Below are 22,883 nucleotides of genomic sequence, written 5' to 3' on the forward strand. Positions count from 1 at the left end.
CACTATCTGATTAGCAATGCCAACCCCCCTCCCCTTTTTCCACCCTCCCTGTTCTTTTTAAACGTTCCTTTAAACTCTGTAACATTTAGCAACTATTCCTGTCTCTGTGGAACCCATGTCTCTGTTATGGCCACAACATCATAGTCCCAAGTACTGATCCATGCTCAAGTTCATCAATCTTATTCCTGACACTGCTTGCATTAAAGCATGCGCACTTTAACCAATCCCTTTGTTCCAACACATGAAAAACCTTCCCAATAGAATCACTGCATCCTGTTGCTGCCTCATCTACAACAACCCCCCCCCCCTCAGATGTGTAGCTCTGGTTCCCACCCTCTGCCAAACTCCAGGGGACTGACTGAAATGGCTGGCCACAGCCAATGTACTGTGCACAAGTAAATAAAGAACAAAAAAAGACCAAAAGAGGAGTACAGTATAGGAACAGGCCCTTTGGCCTGATGATGTGCTGATCATCATGCATTAACTAAACGAAAAAACACACCTTCTGCCCTTAATCCGTCATATCCCTCTCTTCCCTCCTTTTTCATGTAAACCTTCAGATGCCTCTTCAATGTCACCAATGTGCCTGTTTTTGCCACCTCTTCTGGAAGTGCGTTCCAGGCTCCTACCACTCTCTGCATGAAAAACATCCCTTGCACATCTCCCTTAAACTTTGCCCATCTCACCTTGAACCTGTGCCCCCTTGTAATTTAAACATCAACCCTGGGAAAGAACCTCTGACTACCCACCCTATCTACGTATCTCATAATTGTGTTGACCTCAATTCGGTCTCCTCTCAGCCACTGTCTTCCCAGTGAAAACAATCCTTGTCTTTTTAACCTTCCCTCATAGCCACTGCCTTTGAGACCAGGCAACATCCTGGTGAACCTTCTCTGCAATCTCTCCAAAGCTTCCACGTCCTTCTGGTAGTGTGGTGACCAAACTGCACATAATACTCCAAATGCAGCCTAACAAGAGTTTTATGCAGGTGCAACATGGATTGCCAACTCTTGTGCTCCATGCCCTGGCCAATGAAGGTCAGCATGCCATTTGCCTCTTTAATCACTTTGGCCAACTGTGTTGCCCCCAACTCTGGACCTGCACGCTCAGATCTGTCTGTATGGTGATGTTCTGAAGGGTTCTGCTATTTACAATATACTTCACACTTAAATTTGATCTTCCAAAATGCATCACCTTGCATTTGTCTGGATTAAACTCCATCTGCATTTCTAATACTCCTCGCGTTAAAGTTGCCAATCTATTTATATCCTGTTCTTTCATAATTATCAGCACTGTCAACAATTCCACAAACCTTCGTGCCATCTGCAAACTTACTAATCAGACCACCCATGTTTTTCTCCAGATCATTTACATAGACTTAGGTCCTCTTTTTTTTGTAGTATGACTGATCACTGTGGAGCATCATTGGTCTCCTTTCTGGAAACCATCCTTCCACTACTGCCCTCTGCCTTCAATGACCAAGTCAGTTTTGTATCTATCTAGCCAGCCCACCATGAATCCCATGTGATTTTAGTTTTTGTACCAATCTGCCATGTAGGGCTTTATCGAATACTTTACGAAAGTCCATATAAACTAAATCCACAGCCCTTCCTTGTGACTTGGTGATGGGATACTGGCCTCTTTGCCATTACTTCAGTTTTGTTATAATTTATGAAGTTTTGATTATCTTTTTCAATCTTTGATCACCATGGCTTAAAAATCTGTTTGTTTGATTAGTTGGTTTTTGATTTTATACACTTGTAAACTGATACGACCAGTTTAATATGAATCAACTTCCCTTTGATCATTTTTATTGTATTTTTACAGATGTTATGGTGTGGACTAATGAGCGAGTGATACGCTGGGTGCAGTCAATTGGACTTAAGGAATATGCCAATAATCTTGTAGAAATTGGAGTTCACGGTGGACTAATTGCTCTTGATGAACTTTTTGATTACAATGCATTAGCTCTATTGTTACAGATACCAACACAAAACACACAGGTAAACCAAGAGCAATTCGTTCAAAAACAGAAATCACTGGAAAAACTCAGCAGGTCTCAGCAAAACTTTGAAGAAGGGTCACTGGACCTGAATGTTAACCCTGCTTTCTCTCCACAGATGCTGTCTGACTTGCTGAGGTTTTCCAGCGATATCCGTTTTTGTTTTTGATTTCCAGTGTTGAGAGTTCTTAATGTTTGTTTTGCAGTCATTTCAACTTGCAGGAAAAATAACTTGTGGGCACTTGCCTTCTTTTAGATGAGTGAATGCTAATGAAGCCATAATTTTAATTAAAAGCAAAATACTTGAGATGGTATAAAACTGAAACATGGAAAATGCTTGAGTTACTCAGCAGTGTCTGTGGAGAGAGAACCAGGACAGAACTACTCTGAAGAAACCCCCTACTGGACTGAAAATTAATTCTTTCAATCAATGCTGCTGAGTTTCTCAATTTTGTTGTTTTCTTCCTATTATTTTATTTGCAGTGTTTTACTTGAATTTGAAACTTCAACTTTGCGCATGTCAAATAGAGTTTTATGGTTGATCTCGATAAAATTGCATTATTTCTAATGACTATGTCTATGTTAAGTGAACTTAAATGTCTGTAAGGTGAACATAACAATAATATTACAGTGAATGAGAGAAACATCACATTCTTTTCCAGTTCATCAGTATATTGTTAAAAATAGCCAAAATAAGTTTTGACAAGGTGAGAGAGAAAGTAATGTGAACTAATATTGTGCATAAGTTGTATGCAGGTTGAGTGTGTGGATTTTTAAATGTCTTTCCGAAATTCCGGCTTGGTCTACAGTTAAATGTCAATTCCTCTAGTACAGTTTTTCGAGCATTAAGTAGATCTAAATAAACTCTGTCAAAGAGTCATCAGTTAGCTAACCAGTCTATTCTGGCTTCTGTAGTTTTAACTTGAAACAGCATTACTGCAGTGGCCTTAATACAGATTGCAGATTATAAGCAGAGTGAACAAATACAATTTTGCTGATTGGGAAGTTTGTTGAAGGAAATGATCGTTCCTACTTTTTTTCATCATTCATAATTTCTTTCATTCTTTTGCAGCACAAGGAGCTGGTTGGTGCACAGCTAGGAAGCTATTCCACTTATAGTCAATAGTCTGTAAAGTTAAGGTATGGTAGGGCAGCTCAGCCAAGTGAAATGTGTAGCCTTGGGCATGTGTCATGCAAAAATATTTCTGCAGGACATATCACTGGCTGCATAATCCTGCTTTTAGAGCTTTGGACATCAAGTTGTGTCTCAAGTCGCAGTGATATATCTACAAGGCAGAGAACTGCATGGTAGAGGTAGTCACACTGCAGGTTAGGAGCACCCAGGCAGTTAGGGAGTGTATGACTCCCAAGATCCAGACGGGCTTTATCCTAGAGTGATGAGGGGGTGGATGCAGTGGTGATTGTATTTCAAAATTCTATAGATTCACGAAAGGTTCCTGCAGATGATACAAATGTAACCCCACGATTTAAGAAGGGACAGAGAGAATAGTAGGGCAAATATTCTAATATAAAGGATGTAGGACAACTGGATATTTGGAAAAGAATAGCAGAATTGGACAGAGCTGACATGGATTTATAAAAGCAAGATCATGTGTTTCAAACTTTTGAAGTTTTTTTTACAGTTTGTTTGTTAAATCATTGCTAAAGGAGACTTGGTGGATATGGTGTCTTTGGATTTTCAGAAAGGTCTTTTGCTAAGGTGTCATACAGGGGTTTTTAGGAACCAAATTTGACTCTGGGATTGAGGGTAAGGTATGTCCTGAGCATTGGCTGATGGGTGATGATCAGAGAGTCTGAATAGGCAGCTCATCCTCAGAATGGCAGAGTGTTATCAGTAAATTACTGTTACAATAGACACAGAGGGGACAGATGTGTTTCTTTTTACAGCAGAGGGAAATACCCTTCAGGCTACCATCTCTGCCATCAGCATCCATCTATTCTCATCCCATTTTCCAGCATTCCATTCATAAACAGAAGGAAATGTTCACGTTGGATTGTTAAAAATGAGTACACCCCTGTAATGGGATTGTATTCGTAAATACAAGTGTTCGTAATACCCTCGGGCAGAGAGTTCCATATACCCACTAACCTTTGGTGAAAACATTTTTTCCCCAAATTCTCTCTAAACGTTCTTATCTTAAAATTGTGTGGCCTAATTATTGACCCTTCCTCCCTACTTATCTGTGTCCCTCAAAACTTTGTGCACCTCAGTCAGAACCCCCCACAGCCTTCCCTTCTCCAGGAAAGCAACCTGAGGCTAGCTTGTCTCTCTTTATAGCTGAATCATTTAAGTCCATAAGTATCCTGATGAATCTCTTCTGCACCCTCTAGTGCAGTCGCAGCCTTCCTGCTGTCATTCTTCTTTCTCTCGATCCTTCTCATATCACATACTGGTTCACTTCTAAGAAGTCTCTGAACTAGTTAAAAGTCGCAGGTTATAGCACCTGCTGGAGGACAAATAAACTGTTTTAAATCGGTATAAATGATATGGATGTGGGGAACAGTTGTAATATTTCCACATTTACTGCTAAAATTGATTGGGAATGTAAGTTCTGAGGAAGGTTAAAGAGGCTTCAAATGGATTTAAACTAGGTGATTGAGCAATATCACAGTAGATCGAAAATCATGTGTAAGTGTAAAGTTATCTTTCGAAAGAAAAGTACTGAAAGGCAGAATATTTTTTAAATTGTGAGAAATCGTGTAGCGTTGATTTTCATAGGGACAGAGCTCTCCTTGTTAATGAATTACGAAAAGCAAGCATGCAGCAGTCAGTGAAAAAGGCAAATGGCAGATTTATCAGGTTAAGGCCTTCATTACAAGGGGATTTGAGCACAGGCATAAAGATCTCTTACTGCAGTTGTATAGAGCTTTGCTGAGTCCACACCCATACTTTTTGTGCAGTTTGACCTCCTTATCTATGGAAGGATACACTTGCTGTAGTGGGAGTGCAACAAAGGTTCACTAGGTTAATCTCTTAGATGGCAGGTTTGTTTAATGAAGTAAGATTGAACTAGGCCTGTATTCCCTCAGGTTTCAAAGTATGGAAGATATTGTAATTGAAAACCTAGTGTTCTAAATTGTCCACTTTGTATTTGGCAGATATATTTAAAACAGAATTTTTGGAAATAAATACTAAAATTGAGTATCTGATGCATCTTTTTAGGAGGTGTACCCATGTGGTTGAAGTGTAGACTCTTCATTAGAACATGGTTTGCTGAAGGATGTGCCTCCAAAGCATTAATCAGCTGTTTCATATGTGGATGGTAGATTTCTTTCTCTTCAGTTTGCTTGAAATTATCTGTGCTCAGAGTTCATTTCGAATCTTTCTGACAACAAAAATAATTGTTTACAAGGGACAAACGCCATGCTTTATTTTATTAGCCACTAGTTTCTTTCAGTGCTAAGTAGTGTTGTGGCAGCTAAAGGTGCTGCAGTCTGTGAAGTGAACTTGGAAAGTGCTGCATGAGGAGAGACTACCATCTGTTGGCAGGGAGTTAGTGTTACAGGATCAGCTTTAATGTTGTAACATAAAGTTCCCAATACTGTCAATTTCCTGTAAAAATAATGGGTGTAACTTTTTGGGGGGAATGATGACATGCTATTAGGCCACTTGAATCTATGTTTTATGAGTAAGTCTAATGAATGAATGATGAGCGAAAACATCTTCCTAACCAATGACTCGGAGAGCTGGTGAGACATGTGGCTTGATCATTTCCTGTAGCAGCGAAATTGATTTGTCATTTTATCTAGAAACTGCCTGTGTTTCTAATTGGACAATACCAGAGCATTTGAAACCAGTGTGACTCAAGTATAATGAAGAATAGAAACATAGAATCCCTGCAGTGTGGAAGCAGGCGATTCCACCATTAAGTCCACACTGACCCTCTGAATAGCATCCCATTCACCTCCATCCTATTCCCCCAACCCTATCCATTTCCTGTGGCTAATCCACCCAGCCTGCACATCCATGGGCATTACAGGTAATTTAGCATGGCCAATCCACCTAACCTGCACATCTTTGGATTGTGGGAGGAAACCAGCGGTCCTGGAGGAAACCCACGTCAACATGGGGAATGTATGCAAACTCCGCACAGACAGTCACCAGAGGCTGGAATCAAACTCTGGTCCCTAGTACTGCTCACCACTGAGGTACGATGCTGCCCTAAAGATCACCTCAAGATTTGCCCTTACTTTCCAAGTTTTCAATCTTTTCAATTTTGCACTGATGCAACAGCTAAGTAGCTTGTAGAAAGTAAATAGTTACTTTTAGAACATAGAACATTCCAGCGCAGTACAGGCCCTTCAGCCCTTGATGGTTTCACAGGTCGGCGCAACAATCTGAAGTCCATCTATCCTACACTGTTCCATTACCATCCATAAGTTTATCCAATGACCATTTAAATGCCCTTAAAGTTGGCAAGTCTACTACTGTTGCAGGCAGTGCGTTCCATGCCCCTACTGCTCTGAGTAAAGAAACTACCTCTGACATCTGTCCTGTATCTATCACCCTTCAATTTAAAGCTATGCCCCCTTGTGCTAGCCATCGCCATTCAAGGAAAAAGGCTCTCCCTGTCCACCGATCTAACCCTCTGATTATCTTATATGTCTCTAGTAAGTCACTTCTCAACCTCCTTCTCTCCAATGTAAACAGCCTCAAGTCCCTCAGCCTTTCCTCGTAAGACTTGCCCTCCATACTAGGCAACACCCTGGTAAATCTGCTCTGAACCCTTTCCAAAGCTTCCACATCCTTCCTATAATGCAGTGGCAAGAACTGTACGCAATACTCCAAGTGCAGCTGCACCAGAGTTTTGTACAGCTGCAGCTTGACCTCATGGTTCTGAAACTCTGCCTCTACCTATAAAAGCTAACACGCCGTACGCCGCCTTAACAACCCTGTCAACCTGGGTGGCAACTTTCAGGGATCTGTGTAGCTGGACATCGAGACCTCTCTGCTCATCTACACTATCAAGAATCTTAGAATTAGCCCAGTACTCTGTATTCCTGTTGCTCCTTCCAAAGTGAATCACCTTTTTAAAAAAAAGCCTTTGAATGTTGGTATAGACATGGCTACTACTGGTTATATAAATTGTCTAATATTCAAAATGGGCACACTCTTAAAATGGAGCTTTAAGAAGGACTCTTGCTGTTGGGATTTGCTTTTTTTCAGCCTGTTTTGTATCTAACAACTAAAAATATTCAAATTATGATTGTGATGTAGAGGTGCTGGTGTTGAACTGGGGTTGGACAAAATCGAAATGGTTGGGCTGGAAAAGCACAGCAGGTCAGGCAGCATCCGAGGAGCAGGAATGTGATGAAGGGCATATGCCTGAAACATAGACTGTCTTGCTTCTCAGATGTTTCCTGACCTGCTTTGCCACCCTTTTTTGACTCTGATTCTCCCAGGGTAGACTAAGTCAGAAGTCCCATCATAACAGGTTATAGTCCAATAGACTTATTTAAAATCACAAGCTATTGGGGTGCTATTCCTTCATCAAGTGAAGTGCTCTGAAAGCTTGTGATTTTAAATAAGTCTGTTGGACTATAACTTGGTGTTGTGTGACTTTTGACTTTGTCAAATTATAATTGATTCTCTTGACACAGGAATCTGTTTTTCTACCATTACAGATCTTGATTTTAAATCTGTCATGTGGGCTGTTGACAAGACAATTTAATAGATGAGAAATTTCAAAATCTGGCCAGAGTTGGAAAAGCTTGTGTTGAATTCTTGCTACTGCTGCATGCTTACAGATTTAAAACTGCCTCAGTCCCTTGTAGATTTGGCCTCTTGGTCTTTTGCTATTTTTCACTGGTCTTTGAGAGAGAGTACTGCCAGAAGTAACCTCCTGGTTGATCTTGGCAATGTATACTGAATGATGATGATTGGATGTTTATGCCTTCAGCCTGAATATCCAAATTGATGCTATGTTTAAAAAAAATTCAAAATATCACCTGGTTTATTTTTCAATATATTGAAGGAAGCATATTTTAAATAGCTTCTCAAAGTCCTAGATCAATACAGCATACAGTCAGGTCCTTTGGCCCACTATGTCCACACAACCAATAAACACCAAACTACACTGATCCTGCTTACCTGCACAAGGGCCATAGTCTACTACGCCCTGGCATTTTAAGTGCTCATGCAGATGCTTCTTAAATGTTGAGTGTATCTGCCTCCTCCACCCTCTGAAGTAGCACATTCCATATTTCTGCCACTCTCTGGATCCTCCAATTCCCCCCTAAATTTACAATCCTCACCTTTCGTTTATGCCCGCTGGCCTTAGGCCCATTTGCCAGAGGGTAATGATTCTCTCAATCTACCCTATATATATGCATCTGATAATTTTGTACGATCAGATCACCCATCAGCCTTCTCTGCTTCAGGGAAATCAAACCTCGCCTGTCCAGTTCCTCATAACTGAGATTTATCATCCCAGGTGACATCCTGGTGAATCTCCTCCCCCTGTCCTGTGCAATCACATTCTTCCAACAGTGTGGTGGCAAGATTATACACAGTATTCTGTCTGTGGCCTCACCAATGTTTTATAAAGTTGCAAAAAGACTTCCTTGCTTCTATAGTCTACACCCTGGCTGATGAAAGCAAGCATCCTGAATGCTGCCTTTACCATCTTGTCAACCTGTGCTGACATCTTTATGGTTCTCTGGGCTTGTACACCAAGGTCGCTGTATTCCTCAGCACTCCCTGGGAGCTACCATTCATTGTGTAAGTTTTGCTCTTATTAGACTTCCCAAGATGCATCATTGTGCACTATCTGCCATCTGCCTGCCCAATTTATTAGACTGTGGCCTGAGACCATCTTCCTCACTATCGATAAAATCACCAATTTTCGTGCCAATAGCAAACTTAATAACTCTATTTTCTACAATTGCAATTAAGTCTTAAACATACATAACAAGCAAGCAAGGGTGGCAGCACCGATTCCTGTGGTACACTGGAAGCCTCTGGGTTTGGAAAGCTATACTCTGGTAACAACCATGTGAATTTCATCTATCGAGAGATTGTAAATCCAAAAACAAGTTGTTTCTAAGCTATTGGTCATCAATCTCACCTTCTCTAAGGATGATTTGGAGGTAGCAATTTCTTTTCTTGCACCTATGCTTTTTCAGCATTCAAAGTGGGCGGCACAGTGGTTAGCACTGCTGCCTCTCAGCGCCAGAGACCCGGGTTCAATTCCCGCCTCAGGCGACTGACTGTGTGGAGTTTGCATGTTCTCCCCGTGTCTGCGTGGGTTTCCTCTGGGTGCTCCAGTTTCCTTCCACAATCCAAAGATGTGCAGGTCAGGTGAATTGGCCATGCTAAATTTTCCATAGTGTTAGGTAAGGGGTAAATGCAGGGGTATGGGTGGGTTGCGCTTCGGCGGGGCGGTGTGGACTTGTTGGGCCGAAGGGCCTGTCTCCACACTAAGTAATCTAATCTGAAAAAAGGATGTGATTAGTGAGTAAAATGAGTTAATTGCCCATGAAATACATTGAGAGTGAAATCATTGAGGTGTGCAGAAGTCCTTTTAAGCTACAGCATGACATTGGGCCAAAAATAGTCACCAGATTCCAGATATTGTACTTTAAATGAATGGTTTTGAGTATATCGCTTTGTGTGCTGTGACTGGAAAAGGAGAAGAAATTAAAAGCTCTATCCTGTCAGTCATTCATTTTAATTTCTTTCTTTGAATAAGCAATGATAGAAAGCGATCGCTCACAAGTGGATGGTTTAGTTTAATATTTGTGTTGATTTTTGATGTTAAGCAGCTTGTCTGTTTCTGCCCTCTTTAATAGTCCTCCTTTTTCAGGTTTCCTTTCATTCAAGTAGTTTGGTTGTACGGAACTTAAGTATTGCTGGGAAAAAAAATGTTTTGTCAACTTATTATCCTGATGAATGCAAGTTGAATTGTCAGAATATAAATTCAGGGGAAAATCAACATTTCTCATGCACCAGAGGGGACCACTGGTTGATATAAGCATGGGCACCTTACCAGAAGTATTGCGTTGGAGAATCCATGTGTCGTGGAGAATACAGTATCTACTAGGTTGGTTGGACTGGGTTCGTTTTCACAGGAATGCAGGAAGTTGAAGGGAGACCTGACAGAAGTTTATAAAATTGTGTATGGCATGGATAGAGTGAAAACTGAGGGGGTTTTTTTCCACGGTAAAGGAGTCAATTACTAAGGAATGTGGGTTCAAGGTGTGAGGGGGAAGTTAGAGGTATGTGAGGCAGGTTTCTCTGACAAAGGGTGGAGAGAGCCTGGAATGTGCTGCCAGAGGAGGTGGTGGAATAGAACCAGACACAATAGCAGCATTCAGGTAACATCTGGATACTTGCATGAATAACGGGGAATAGAGGGATACGGATCCTGAGTGAAGACAGTTTTAGGATGGAAGGGTAAAATATGTCGGCACAGGCTTAGATGGCAGAAGGGTCTGTTCCTGTGCTGTGGTGTTCTTTGTAGAAGAGACATATATTAATACATAGAACCCTGCTCTTTGCACAGATGTACATACACTGTCTCTGTTTCAACTCAACAAAATGGATGACCACCATTTGTTAGTTAATTTATCAAGAAAATGAACTGGCTAATAGCAACCTGTCTGCATTAAAATTTAAAAGCATACTGGCTGTTATTCATTCATGGGCAGTGGATATCGCTGGCAGGGTTAGCATTAATTGCTGATTCCTAGTTACCTTTTGAGAAGGTGGTGGTGAACTGCCTTTTGAACTATTGCAGTCCATGTGCTGGACGTAAACCCACAATCTCTGTAAGGAAAGAATTCCAAGATTTTGACAGCGACAGTGAAGGAACAGCGATATATTTTCAAGTCAGGATGGTGAGTGGTTTGGAGGGGGATCTTGCAGGTGATGGTGTTCCCATGTATCTGCTGTTCTTGTCCTTCTAAAAGTGGTCATGTGTTTGGAAATTACTGTCTTAAGGAGTTTTGATGAATTTCTATTGTGCATCTTGTAGTTGGTGCATATGCTGCTACTGAGCATCAGTGATAGAGTGACTGAATGTTTGTAGATGTGATGCCACTCAAGTATTAAGCTACTTCAGTGTTGTTGGAACTGCGTTAATCCAGAAAAACTGGGATTATTTTTTCACACTCTTAACTTGAGTCTTGTAGACGGGGAGTCAGGCGATCAGCTATCTGCTGTAGTATTCCTAGCCTCTGACCTGCTCTTGTAGTGACTCTGTTTATGGGAAGCCCAGTTCAGTTTCTGCTCAAGATATTTATAACGGGGATTCAATGATAACACCATTAAATGTCAAGCGATGGTGGTTAGATTGACTCTTGTTGGGCATGATTATTGCCTGCATCTGACAGGCCTGAATGTTACTTGTCAATCTTTGACCTGGGTCTGGATATTGTTCAGGTCTGTCTTAAATTGAACGTAGACTGTTTCACAGTCAGGAGTAGCAAATGGTGCTGGATATTGTGCAGTCATGGGCAAATATTCCCACTTCTGACCTTTTGTGGAGGGAAGGCCTTTGACAAAGCAGCTGAAGATGGTTGGGCCTAGGACACTACCCTGAGGATCTCCTGCAGAGATGTCCTGGAGCTGAGGTAACTGATTTCGGACAACCACAACCATTTTGCTGTGTGCGAGGTATGACTCCAACCACTGGAGAGTTTGCACATGATTCTTATTGACTCCAGTTTTGCTCAGGTAGGAGCTGAGTGCTTCTGGCAAAACCCAAACTGGATGTCACTGGTAAGTGCTTTTAGCTGACACCTTCTTCATTTAACTGACAATTGAAAGGTGACTGTTTAGCGGGTTGGTTTGTTATGTTTCTTGAGTGTAGGACGTATCTGAACAATTCTGCATGCTGTTGGTAAATGTCAGTGCTTGGCTAAGGGAGCAGGTCTTCAGTGCTATTGTTGGAATATTGTAAGGGTTCATAATCTGACTGTTTCTTGATCTCACTTTGAGTGGAGTGAATTGAATTGGCTGAAGACTGGTATCAGAGTTGCTCAGGCCCTCTGGAAGAGGCCAAATGGATCATCCACTTGGCATTTCTGACTGAAGATTGCTGCGAGTGCTTCAGCCTTATCTTTTGCACTGATGTGCTGGGCTCTTCCATCATTAAGGTTTGGGATATTTGTGGGGCCATCATCGCCTCCAGTGAATTGGTTAATTGTTCATTACCATCATGACTGAAAGTTGCAGGATGCAGAGCTTAGATCTGATCTGTCACTTATGAGATCACTTAGCTCTGTCACTTGCTGCTTGTGTTGTTTGGTCTACAAGTAGTCCTCTCAAGTAACTTCACCAGGTTGACACCTCATTTTTAGGTGCTGCTCCTGGCATGCCCTCCTGCACTCTCCGTTGAACCCCTGATGGGAATGATTGAGTGGGGGATATGCCAGACCATGAGGTTAGATTGTGCTGGAGTACACTTCTGCTACTGTTGATGACCTACAGCACCTCATGGGTGCCCCATCTTGATTTGCTAGATCTGTTTGAAGTTTGTCCCAGATAGCATGGTGCCAGATAACATAATAGGTTATTCTCCATGTGAAAGTGGAACTTTATCTCCATGGTGTTCACATTTACTGATACTGTCATGAATAAATTCACCTGCAACAGATATTTATAATTTTTCCACTTGCCTGGATGCATCACCAACAACACTCTAGAGGCTTGACATCACCCAGGACAAACCAACACAGTTGATTTGACGCCATCCACCACCACCTTCAACACACAGTAACAGCAGTGCGTATCATCTACTACACCTAAGACTACTATAATCTTGGAAGGACAAGGGCAGCAGATACATAGAATAACAGAACTTTACAGGACAGAAGGAAACCATTTGACCCATCGTGTCTCTACTAGCTCCCGAAAGAGCTACCCAGCTAATTCCACTCTCCAGTCCTATCTCAGTCAACTCTACCTTCATCACTTGCAAATATATATGTTCTTCTTTGAAACCTCCTATGGAATCTGTCGTCTTCACTCTCCCAGATGGTGCATTCCAAATCCTAACAGCTCTGCATAAAGATGTTTCTTCCCATCTCGTGCCTTGCTTTCTCGCTGACTGTGTTGAAATTGTCATCCTGAATTACAGGCATACCAACTAGTGGGACCTCCTTTACCCTGGCAAAATTATTCATAATTTTGAATACCTCAGTAAGGTCACTCCTTAATCTTCTCTGCTTTGACAAGAAAAAGCCCAGTTTCTTTCTTTCTTTCCTTGTTTCTAAAATCTCCATCATTCCTGGTCTTGTTCTAGTGCATCTCTTTTGAGCTATCTCCATGGCTTTAACATTCTTAAAAAAAAAGTGCCCAGGACTGAATACAAAACTCCAAATGTGGTCTGACCAATGATTTGTCGAGGTTTAGCATCATTTATACCTTGCATTTATACTCTCTGCCTCTATTTATAAACTCAAGGAGCCTATAAGCTGCCTTAATAATTGTTTCCGTTTATCTGTCCACCTTCAGGGAATCCCCCAGATCCCTCTGCTCCTGTACTCCCCTCCAAATTGCACCATTGAGCCTGTATTGTCTCTTACTGTTTCTTCTATCAAAACACACTACCTCACATTCTTCGACATTGAAATCCATTTGCCAGGTATCTATCCATTTGACCAACTTGGCAGAGTCTGTCTGGAGTCGCAGCATCATCCTCACAATTCACTATTCTCCATAGCTTAGTATCATCTACAAATTTAGAAATTTTACCCTCAAACTCATCTCCAAATAGTTTATGGAAAAGCGCAGCAGGTCAGGCAGCATCCAAGAAGCAGGAGAATCGACGTTTCGGGCATCAGCCCTTCTTCAGGGCTGCTTCTCCTGTTCCTTGGATGCTGCCTGACCTGCTGCGCTTTTCTAGCAACACATTTTCAGCTCTGATCTCCAGCAGCTGCAGTCCTCACTTTCTCCTCCAAATAGTTTATATAAATCAGAAAAAGCAAGGGTCCTAACACTGTTCCCAGGGACACCACTTTCGATTTGTTCCAATCTGTAAAAACACAGCCCGTCAGGCAGCATCCAAGGACTAGGATTGTTGACGTTTTGAGCATAAGCTCTTCATCAGGAATGGAAGGGGTTGGGGTGCCAAGGAGGCTGAGAGATAAATGGGAGAAGGGTGGGGCTGGATGGGGCGGGGGGGGGGGGGGGGGGGGGTGTGGGGAGGGGGAGGGGGGAAGTAGCTGGGAATGTGATAGGTAGATGAAGGTGGGGGGTGATGGTGATAGGGTGGAGCGGATAGATGGGAAGGGTGATGGAAAGGTTGGACAGGTCAAGAGGGCGGTACTGAGTTAGAGGGTTGGAACTGAGATAAGGTGGGGCCAGGGGAAATGAAGAAGCTGGTGAAATCAACATTGATCCCATGTGATTTAAGGGTCCTAAGGCCGAAGATTAGGCATTCATCCCCCAGGCGTGCGGTGGCTAGATTTTGGCGGTGGCGGAGGCCAAAGACTTGCATCCCCTTTGGAGGGGAGGGGCAATTGAAGTGTTCGGTCACATCAGCAAATCTAAAGCCTCCAGAAACTGTTCTCCCTCCGGATCCTCAGCTCCACACACTCAGCCATGCGCCGTCGCCACCTCTCCCTGCAGTCAGCCCTTCCCCAGCTTAGAGCCACACTCTCCCAGACCTGCAAAGGATCTCTGCTGTTCTTCATCCACAGAAGAATCCACACAATCAGCAAACACTGTTCCTCACCGTATTGGACACCAGGGAATGAATATATACCAAACTTTCAAGTACTTACCTCTAAACCTGGGCTTCTTCAATCATACCAGAAGCTTCTCCCAGCCTCCAGAATCGCTTGGACACCATTAACCATGTGGCTGCTCCAACCCCCAACACCACCGCGGCAAACGATAACATCACTTCCGCTCCTGCCACCCCACAGGCCGCAGCCACTGCTGACTATACCGTGATCACCACTGAGACAAAGCCTCAGTGATCAGTGCCAAGGAAACCACCACAAAGACTACTTTGTACGTTACTAACCCCCCCCCCCCCCCCCCCAACCATAATTACCACCGCCTCAACCACTTCTACCCACACCGATGTTACCAGAATGCTGCAGGCGACATCACCAGCGTCACCTATTATGTCGTTTTCACCCCCACAGATGCCATCATAGTCTCCATTTCTGCCTCCCCATGGTGAATGTCACTTACGTTTGGTGATGTCAGCCACAAACCCATAACCACACCCACTCCAGAGACAATCTCTGCCTCAACTCCCAACTCCAGCTCTACCCCAGGTCATAGTTCCCAGCCTACTGTGTTTTTACCATCTCCCCAGACCTCCGTCTTACTGAGGATGAATGATCAGTCCTCAATAATGGCCTCCCCTTCATTCTCTCTCTCTCTCTCTCTTCCCCCCCCCCCCCACTTCTGGATCAATGAATTCAACATGTGTTGCGACATCAAGCTTTTCTTCCTCCGCCTCAGTGCTTACTTTGTCCATCAGGAATCCTGCTCCCCCTCAGAGGACCTCTTCTCCCACCTCCAACACACCCCATCCACCTGGACACCCCGTGCTGGTCTGTTTCCCGCCCTCAATCTCTTCAACTCCAACTGCTGCCCTAACATTGACCGCCTCAACCTGTCCACCCCCTCATCCACTCCAACCTCTTACCCTTGTAACGCACAGCTCTCCACTCTCCGATCCAATCCCAACCTCACCATGACACCAGACCTCATCTCCCATCACCAAACCACCATCTCCCAGACCATCCACAACATCATCTCCTCAAGCAATCTCTCACCAACAGCCTCCAACCTCACAGTCTGCGAACCTACTCCAATCTATACCGCCCGATTCTACCTCCTCCCCAAAATCCACAAACCTGACTGCCCCGGTTGACCTATTGTCTAGGCCTGTTCCTGCTCCACCAAACTAACTCTGCATACCTTGACACCGTCCTATCCTCCTTGGTCCAGGTTTTCCCCACATACATTCAGGATACTACCCACGCCCTCCTTCTCCTCCATGACTTTCATTTCCTGGGCCTCCCGCGCCTCCTTTTCACCATGGATATCCAGGCCCTGTACACGTCCATCTGCCAGGACAAAGGTTTCCAAGCCCTCCATTTCTTCCTCTCCTGGTGACCCAACCAGTACCCTTCCACTGACAAACTCACTCGATTCGCTGAATTGGTCCACATCCTCAACAATTTCTCTTTCAAATTCTCCCACTTTCTCCAGACCAAATGGGTAGCCATGAGCCCCAGCTATGCCTGCCTTTTCGTCAGATACATAGAACAGTCCATCTTCCACAGCTACACTAGCACTACTCCCCACCTTTTCCTCTGCTGCATCGATGACTCTATCGATGTCACCTTGTGCTCCCACGAGGAGGTTGAAAAGTTCACCAACTAAACTAACACCTTCCACCCTGATCTCAAGTTCACTTGGACCATCTTGGACATCTGACTCTCCTTCCTGGACACCTCCATCTCCATTTCTGGCAACTGACTCAACACAGGCATATACTTCAAACCCACTGACTCCCACAGCTACCTGAACTATACTTTTCCCCCACCTCCTTCAATCTCAAATGTTTCTAATTTGTTAATCAGCCTGCTCTGTGACGCCATGGAGAAAGTGAGGACTGCAGATGCTGGAGATCAGAGCTGAAAATGTGTTGCTGGAAAAGCGCAGCAGGTCAGGCAGCATCCAAGGAACAGGAGAATCGACGTTTCGGGCATAAGCCTGAAGAAGGGCTTATGCCCAAAACGTCGATTCTCCTGTTCCTTGGATGCTGCCTGACCTGTTGCGCTTTTCCAACAACACATTTTCAGCTCTGATCTCCAGCATCTGTAGTCCTCACTTTCTCCGCTTAAAGCTTTGAGTCCGATATCATTCTCATAAATTCTTATACACTCCCTCCCATATTCTTGGGGTCTGGTGCCTCGAACTTCTAATTAGTTTTAGATGCTTATTGCAATCTCATTTGCCTTTTCAATAATTTTATTACCTCTGGTGTTTTGTGGCAGAGGATTCCACGTTTTAGTCATCTACTTTTGGAATATCTTTGACTTCACTTTTTAGTCTTACGCTTTTTGTTGTATCTACATTTGAGATTGTTATTGGCATTTAACATGGAACCTTATAATAAATTCATGTTTAGGACTCTTATAGAGACAATTTTGTACTTAACTGATGACTTAAGAAATTCATCAAGGTTCTTTAGAGACCACCTTTGAAGCCCATGGCTTCTACAGTCTAGAAGGACATGACAGCAGATCCAAGGGGACATCACCTCCTGCAAATTCCATCCAAGCTACTCGCCATCCTGACTTGAAACTGTTTTTCTTCCCCGCAGGAACAAAGTTGGAATATAGGAATAAAGGATTATTACCATTCATTCAATTGATTCTGCTCTACTGTTCGACCATGGCTGATGTGTTTCTCAAATCCATTCTTCTGCCCCCCCCCACCCCATCCTTGATCCCCTTATTAATCAAGAACTGATCTATCTCTGGAAGTCAAGTTGTTGAGTGCGCAGCCTCTGTGGCACTGAGTTCCACAGATTCACTGCTCTCAGGCTGAAGAAATTCCTCCTCATCTCAGTCCCTAAGGGTTATCCCTACACTTTGATGCTGTGCCCTCGGGTCCTACTAATGGAAGCATCTTCTCTGTACCCACTGTATCCATGCCCTTCTGTATTCTAAGTATTAATGAGATTCCCCTTGTATCCTTCTAAACTTCGTCAAGTACAGACCCAGAGCCCAAAACTGCTCATTTTTCCAGCCCTTCATTCTCAAGATCATTCTTATAAACCTCCTGTCAATCCTGCCGAGCATAAGAGGTATAGTTAATAAGTTTGTAGATGACACCAAAATTGAAGTGTAATGGACAGTAAAGAAGGTTACCTCAGATTACAACGGGATCTTGTTCAGATGGGCCAATGGGCTGAGAAGTGGCAGATGGAGTTTAATTTAGATAAATGTGAGGTGCTGCATTTTGGGAAAGCAAATCTTAGCAGGATTTATACACTTAATGGTAAGGTCCTAGGGAGTGTTGCTGAACAAAAAGACCTTGGAGTGCAGGTTCGTAGCTCCTTGAAAGTGGAGTCGCAGGTAGATAGGATAGTGAAGGCGGCTTTTGGTATGCTTTCCTTTATTGGTCAAAGCACTGAGTACAGGAGTTGGGAGGTCATGTTGCGACTGTACAGGACATTGGTTAGGCCACTGTTGGAATATTGCGTGCAATTCTGGTCTCCTTCGTATCGGAAGAATGTTATGAAACTTGAAAGGGTTCAGAAAAGATTTACAAGGATGTTGCCAGGTTTGGAGGATTTGAGCTATGGAGAGAGGTTGAATAGGTTAAGGCTGTTTTCCCCGAAGCGTCGGAGGCTAAGGGGTGACCTTATAGAGGTTTATAAAATCATGAGGGGCATGATGGGATAAATAGACAAAGCCTTTTCCCTGGGGTGGGGAGTCCAGAACTAGAGGGCATAGGTATAGGGTGAGAGGAAAAAGATATGAGAGAGACACCTAAGGGGCAATATTTTCACGCAGAGGGTGGTACATGTATGGCATGAGCTGCCAGAGGAAGTGGTGGAGGCTAGTACAATTGCAACATTTTAAAAGACATCTGGATGAGTATATGAATAGGAAGGGTTTGGAGGAATATGGGCCAGATGCTGGCGGGTAGGACTAGATTGGGTTGGGATATCTGGTCAGCATAGATGAGTTGAACCGAAGAGTCTGTTTGTGTGCTGTACATCTCTCTGACTGTATGATCCTCCAAGGCCAGCATGTCCATCCTTTCATGTGGACCCAAAACTGCTCATAATCCAAATGTGGTCCGACCAAGCCTTATACAGCCTCAGCAGAAGATTCCTGCTCCAGTGTTCTGATCCTCTTGAGATAAATGCAAACATTGTAGTTGTCTTCATAACTGCCAACTGAACCTGCGTGATATGCTGAAGAAAATCCTGACCTAGGAGTGCCAAGTCTCCTTTGTGAATCCGATTTCTGAAGCATTTCCCCCTTTAAGTATAGTCTACTCTTCTATTCTTCTTACCAAAGTGTATGACGTCAACCTTTGCCACATTGTATTCTACCTGCCACTTTGCCCACTCCCCCAGCCTGTTAGTTCTTCTGCAGCCTCCCCACTTCCTCCGAGCTACCTGTCCCTCCACCTTTGTGTGTCTTCTGAAAACTTAGCAACTGTGTCCTCAGTTCCTTTGTCCAGATCGTTAATGCATAATGTGAATAGTTGTGGTCCCAACAGTGACCCCTGCAGAGCCCTGGTAGTCACTGGCTGCCATCTTGGAAAGGACCCCTTTCTCCCCACTCTCTGCCTCCTGCCAGTCAGCCAACTCAATATCCATCCAGTAGCTTGCCCCAATACACCCTTGGCAGACTCTGTTCCAGCAATTTGTTAAAGGTCTTCTGAAATCCAGATAGAATACATCCATTGGCTCTCCTTTGTTTGTTACCACCTCAAAGAATTCTAACAGATTTGTCTTTAGATAAGTCAGTTTTTGTCCAGTGTGTGCAGGAGGGTTTCCTGACAGAGTATGCCGACAAACCAACAAGGGGCGAGGCCACATTGGATTTGGTACTGCGGTAATGAACCCAGAGAAGGAAACTGCAGGGGATGGACACAATTAAAATGTGGAGCTTATTCAAGGAACAGCTACTGTGTGTCCTTGATAGGTATGTACCTGCCTGGCAGGAAGTGATCGAGCGAGGGAGCCAAGGATTGCTAAAGAAGTTGAATCACTTGACAAGAGGAAGAAAAAGGCTTATGTTAGGGTGAGACATGAAGGGCACTTGAGAGTTACAAGTTAGCCAGGAAAGACCTAAAGAGAGAGTTAAGAGCCAGGAGGGAACACGAGAAGTTGTTAGGAGGTAGGATCAAGGAAAACCCTAAAGCTTTCTGTAGGTATATCAGGAATAAAAGAATGACTAGAGTAAGATTAGGGTCAGTCAAGGATAGTATGGGAAGTTGTGCATGGAGTCTGAGGAGATAGGGGAAGTGCTAAATGAATACTTTTAATCAGTATTTACACTTGAAAAAGACATTGTTGTCGGGAATACTGAGATACAGGCTACTAGAATACTGGATTGAGGTTCACCAGGAGGCAGTGTTAGCAATTCTAGAAAGTGTGAAAATAGGTAAGTCCCCTGGGCCAGATGGGATTTATCCTAGGATTCTCTGGGAAGGTAGGGAGGAGATTGCAGAGCCTTTGGCTTTGATCTTTGTCATCATTGGCTACAGGAATAGTGCCAGAAGACTGGAGGATAGCACAAGGGGACATAGCTTTAAATTGAGGGGTGATAGATATAGGGCAGATGTCAGGCGTAGTTTCTTTACTCAGAGTAGTAGGGAATGGGATGCACTGCTTGCAACAGCAGTAGCCTTGCCAATTTTAAGAGCATTTAAATGGTCATTGGATAGACATATGGATGAGAATGGAATAGTGTAGGATAGATGGGCTTCAGATTGGTTCCACAGGTCAGTGCAACATCGAGGGCCGAAGGGCTTGTTCTGCACTGTCATGTTGTATGTTCTATTGTCAGGCATGATCTCCTCTAAACCAAGGTGTGCTGGCTTAGCCCTGTTTGTCATACACTTCCAAGTACATGGAAACTACTTCAAGCATTCTAATAATACTAAAGAGGACGGGGGGGGTGGTGATAAGTATAGTTCCTATTACTGTACAAGTAGTGTTAGGCAAATTAATGGGGCTAAAGGCAGAAAAGACCCCTGGTCCTGATGGACTACATCCTAGAATGCTGAAAGAAATAGCTGCATTGGTTGTAATTTTCCAAATATCTTTGGATTCTGGCGAAGTACTGGAGGAATAGAAAACTGCTAATGTGACATCCCAAACAAAAAAGGAGGGAGACATAAAGAAACAGCTCACTACAGGCCATTTAGTCTAATATCTATTGTTGGAAAAGTTACTGTAATCAATTATTAAGGAAGTAATAGCAGAACATTTGGAAAATCATCATCTAATTAAGCAGAGTCAGGATTGCTTCATGAAAGAGAGATCACGTCTGGCTAATTTATTTGAGTTTTTCAAGGAAGTCTCAATCAGTGTGATTAGAAAGGAGCCAGTAGTTGTTTGCCTTTGAACTGCCAGAAGGCATTCAACAAGATACCTCACCTCACAAAAGGTTATAAAGTGAAAAATCACACAACACCAGGTTATAGTCCAACTGGTTTAATTGGAAGCACACTAGCTTTCGGAGCGACGTTCCTTCATCAGGTGATTGTCCTGTGTCGATATGTGCAATCCTCTTGGAGATCCTCTCCACTTTAAGCCAGCAGTTAGTGGTGTCGATAGTAGTCTTGATTTGGAGATGCTGGTGTTGGACTGGTCCCAGTCCAACAAAATCACAAAAGGTTAAGTCATAAGATAAGAACCCATTGTGTTTGAGGTAGTTTATTGGCTTGGATAGAGAATTGTCTAATGAGCACGAATCAATGAGTGGCAATAAGCAGCTGCTTTTTCTGGTTGGTGCCCAGTAGAGTGCCACAGGGATCAATGCTGGCATCACACTTGTTTATAATTTATTGACTCAAGAAATAAATATACTGTAGTCAGGTGACACAGAGGTGGAAAGGCAGGTTGAGAGATGGAAGCAGTAGTTTACAGAGAGATGATAATAGATTAAGTAAAAAGGTAACAAGTTGACAAATGGCATGTAATGTGGGGAAATGCAAAATTGTTCATTTTGGAAAGGGAGCAAAAAAACAGAATATTATTTAAATGGAGGAAAATCTGCAGATAGCTGTTAAGGACTTAGAAACTTAGAATTTTATAGTATAGAAGGAGGCCAATTGATCCGTTATGTCTGTATTGGTTCCTGAAAGCTAGTCCCATTCTCCAGCAATAAACCCGTAACCCTCTAAATTAATCCCTTTCAAATATATATCCAACTCTGTTTTGAAACTTCTGATGGAATCCGCTTCCCCCAGCCTCCCAGGCAGTGCATTCCAAATCCAAGTGTTTCTCCTCCTCTCTCTCCTCGCTCTCTTGCTGACAATTTTGAAACTGTGACCCTGGGTTAACAACTTGTGGAAGCAGACTATCCTATCAGAATTGTTCAGAATTTTGACAAGATTTATGATGAGAGGATGTTTTCACTCATGGGAGAGTCTAGGACCAGAGGGGCACCAATTTAAGATAGATGGGCAGGGATTTCTCTTAGAAGCTCTTTGGAACTCCTTGCCACAGAGTGCTCTGGGGGCAGAATCCTTGTTTGTTTTTAAGGCTGAGATAGATTCTTGATTGATAGGACAATCGAGTTATTGGGAAAAGGCAGGAACTTGGAAGTGAGGAATGTCAGATCAGTCATGAACCTGTTGAATAGTGGAGCAGGCTCAAGGAGCCAAACAGCCTTATGGTCTTGTACTCCACAACCTCGTCCACAGCAATGGGCTCAATATGGTTTTAGTGTATCGAATAAACAAATCTTTTTCAGTTTGTTATTTTTGTGTTTCATGTCTATTTTCTCTTTCTCTTCCCTTTTGGTTCAGAATTGTTTCAAAGAAGCAACCCTATCAAGGTTTATTTGAAAGATGCTCAGGCATTGTCAACCTCTGCTCCCAAGTAACAAGGTTATGATGAAAATCGAGAGTAATGCACAGGGACAGCATGCTTGCAAGATGACATGTTTGATTTTCAATTATTGTCAAGGAATATTTGGTCTCTGATTACAATCAACTGAATTCCCTGCAGTGTGGAAACAGGCCCCTCCACACCGACCCTCCAAAAAGTAACCCACCCAGACCCATTTCCCTCTGACTAATACACCTAATACTATGGGCAATTTAGCACGGTCAATTCACCTGGGCTGCACATCTTTGGACTTTGGGAGGAAGTCCACAGACACAGGGAGAATGTGCAAACTCCACACA

The 22,883-nt window shown here is 43.2% G+C and overlaps 1 protein-coding gene across 8 annotated transcripts in view; it reads left to right on the plus strand.

Moving 5' to 3' along the window:
• LOC140493853 (liprin-alpha-1-like) overlaps window positions 1-22,883 on the plus strand; it is a 224,078-nt gene that overhangs the window by 189,360 nt on the left and 11,835 nt on the right. For all 8 annotated transcript variants that reach the window (XM_072592832.1, XM_072592827.1, XM_072592831.1 and 5 more), the window contains one exon: window positions 1,828-2,003. In XM_072592832.1, the coding sequence (XP_072448933.1) occupies window positions 1,828-2,003 (176 nt within the window). The remainder of the gene's footprint in view (window positions 1-1,827; window positions 2,004-22,883) is intronic.

This window comes from Chiloscyllium punctatum, chromosome 22 (assembly GCF_047496795.1).
Source record: "Chiloscyllium punctatum isolate Juve2018m chromosome 22, sChiPun1.3, whole genome shotgun sequence".
Taxonomy (NCBI): Eukaryota; Metazoa; Chordata; class Chondrichthyes; order Orectolobiformes; family Hemiscylliidae; genus Chiloscyllium; species Chiloscyllium punctatum.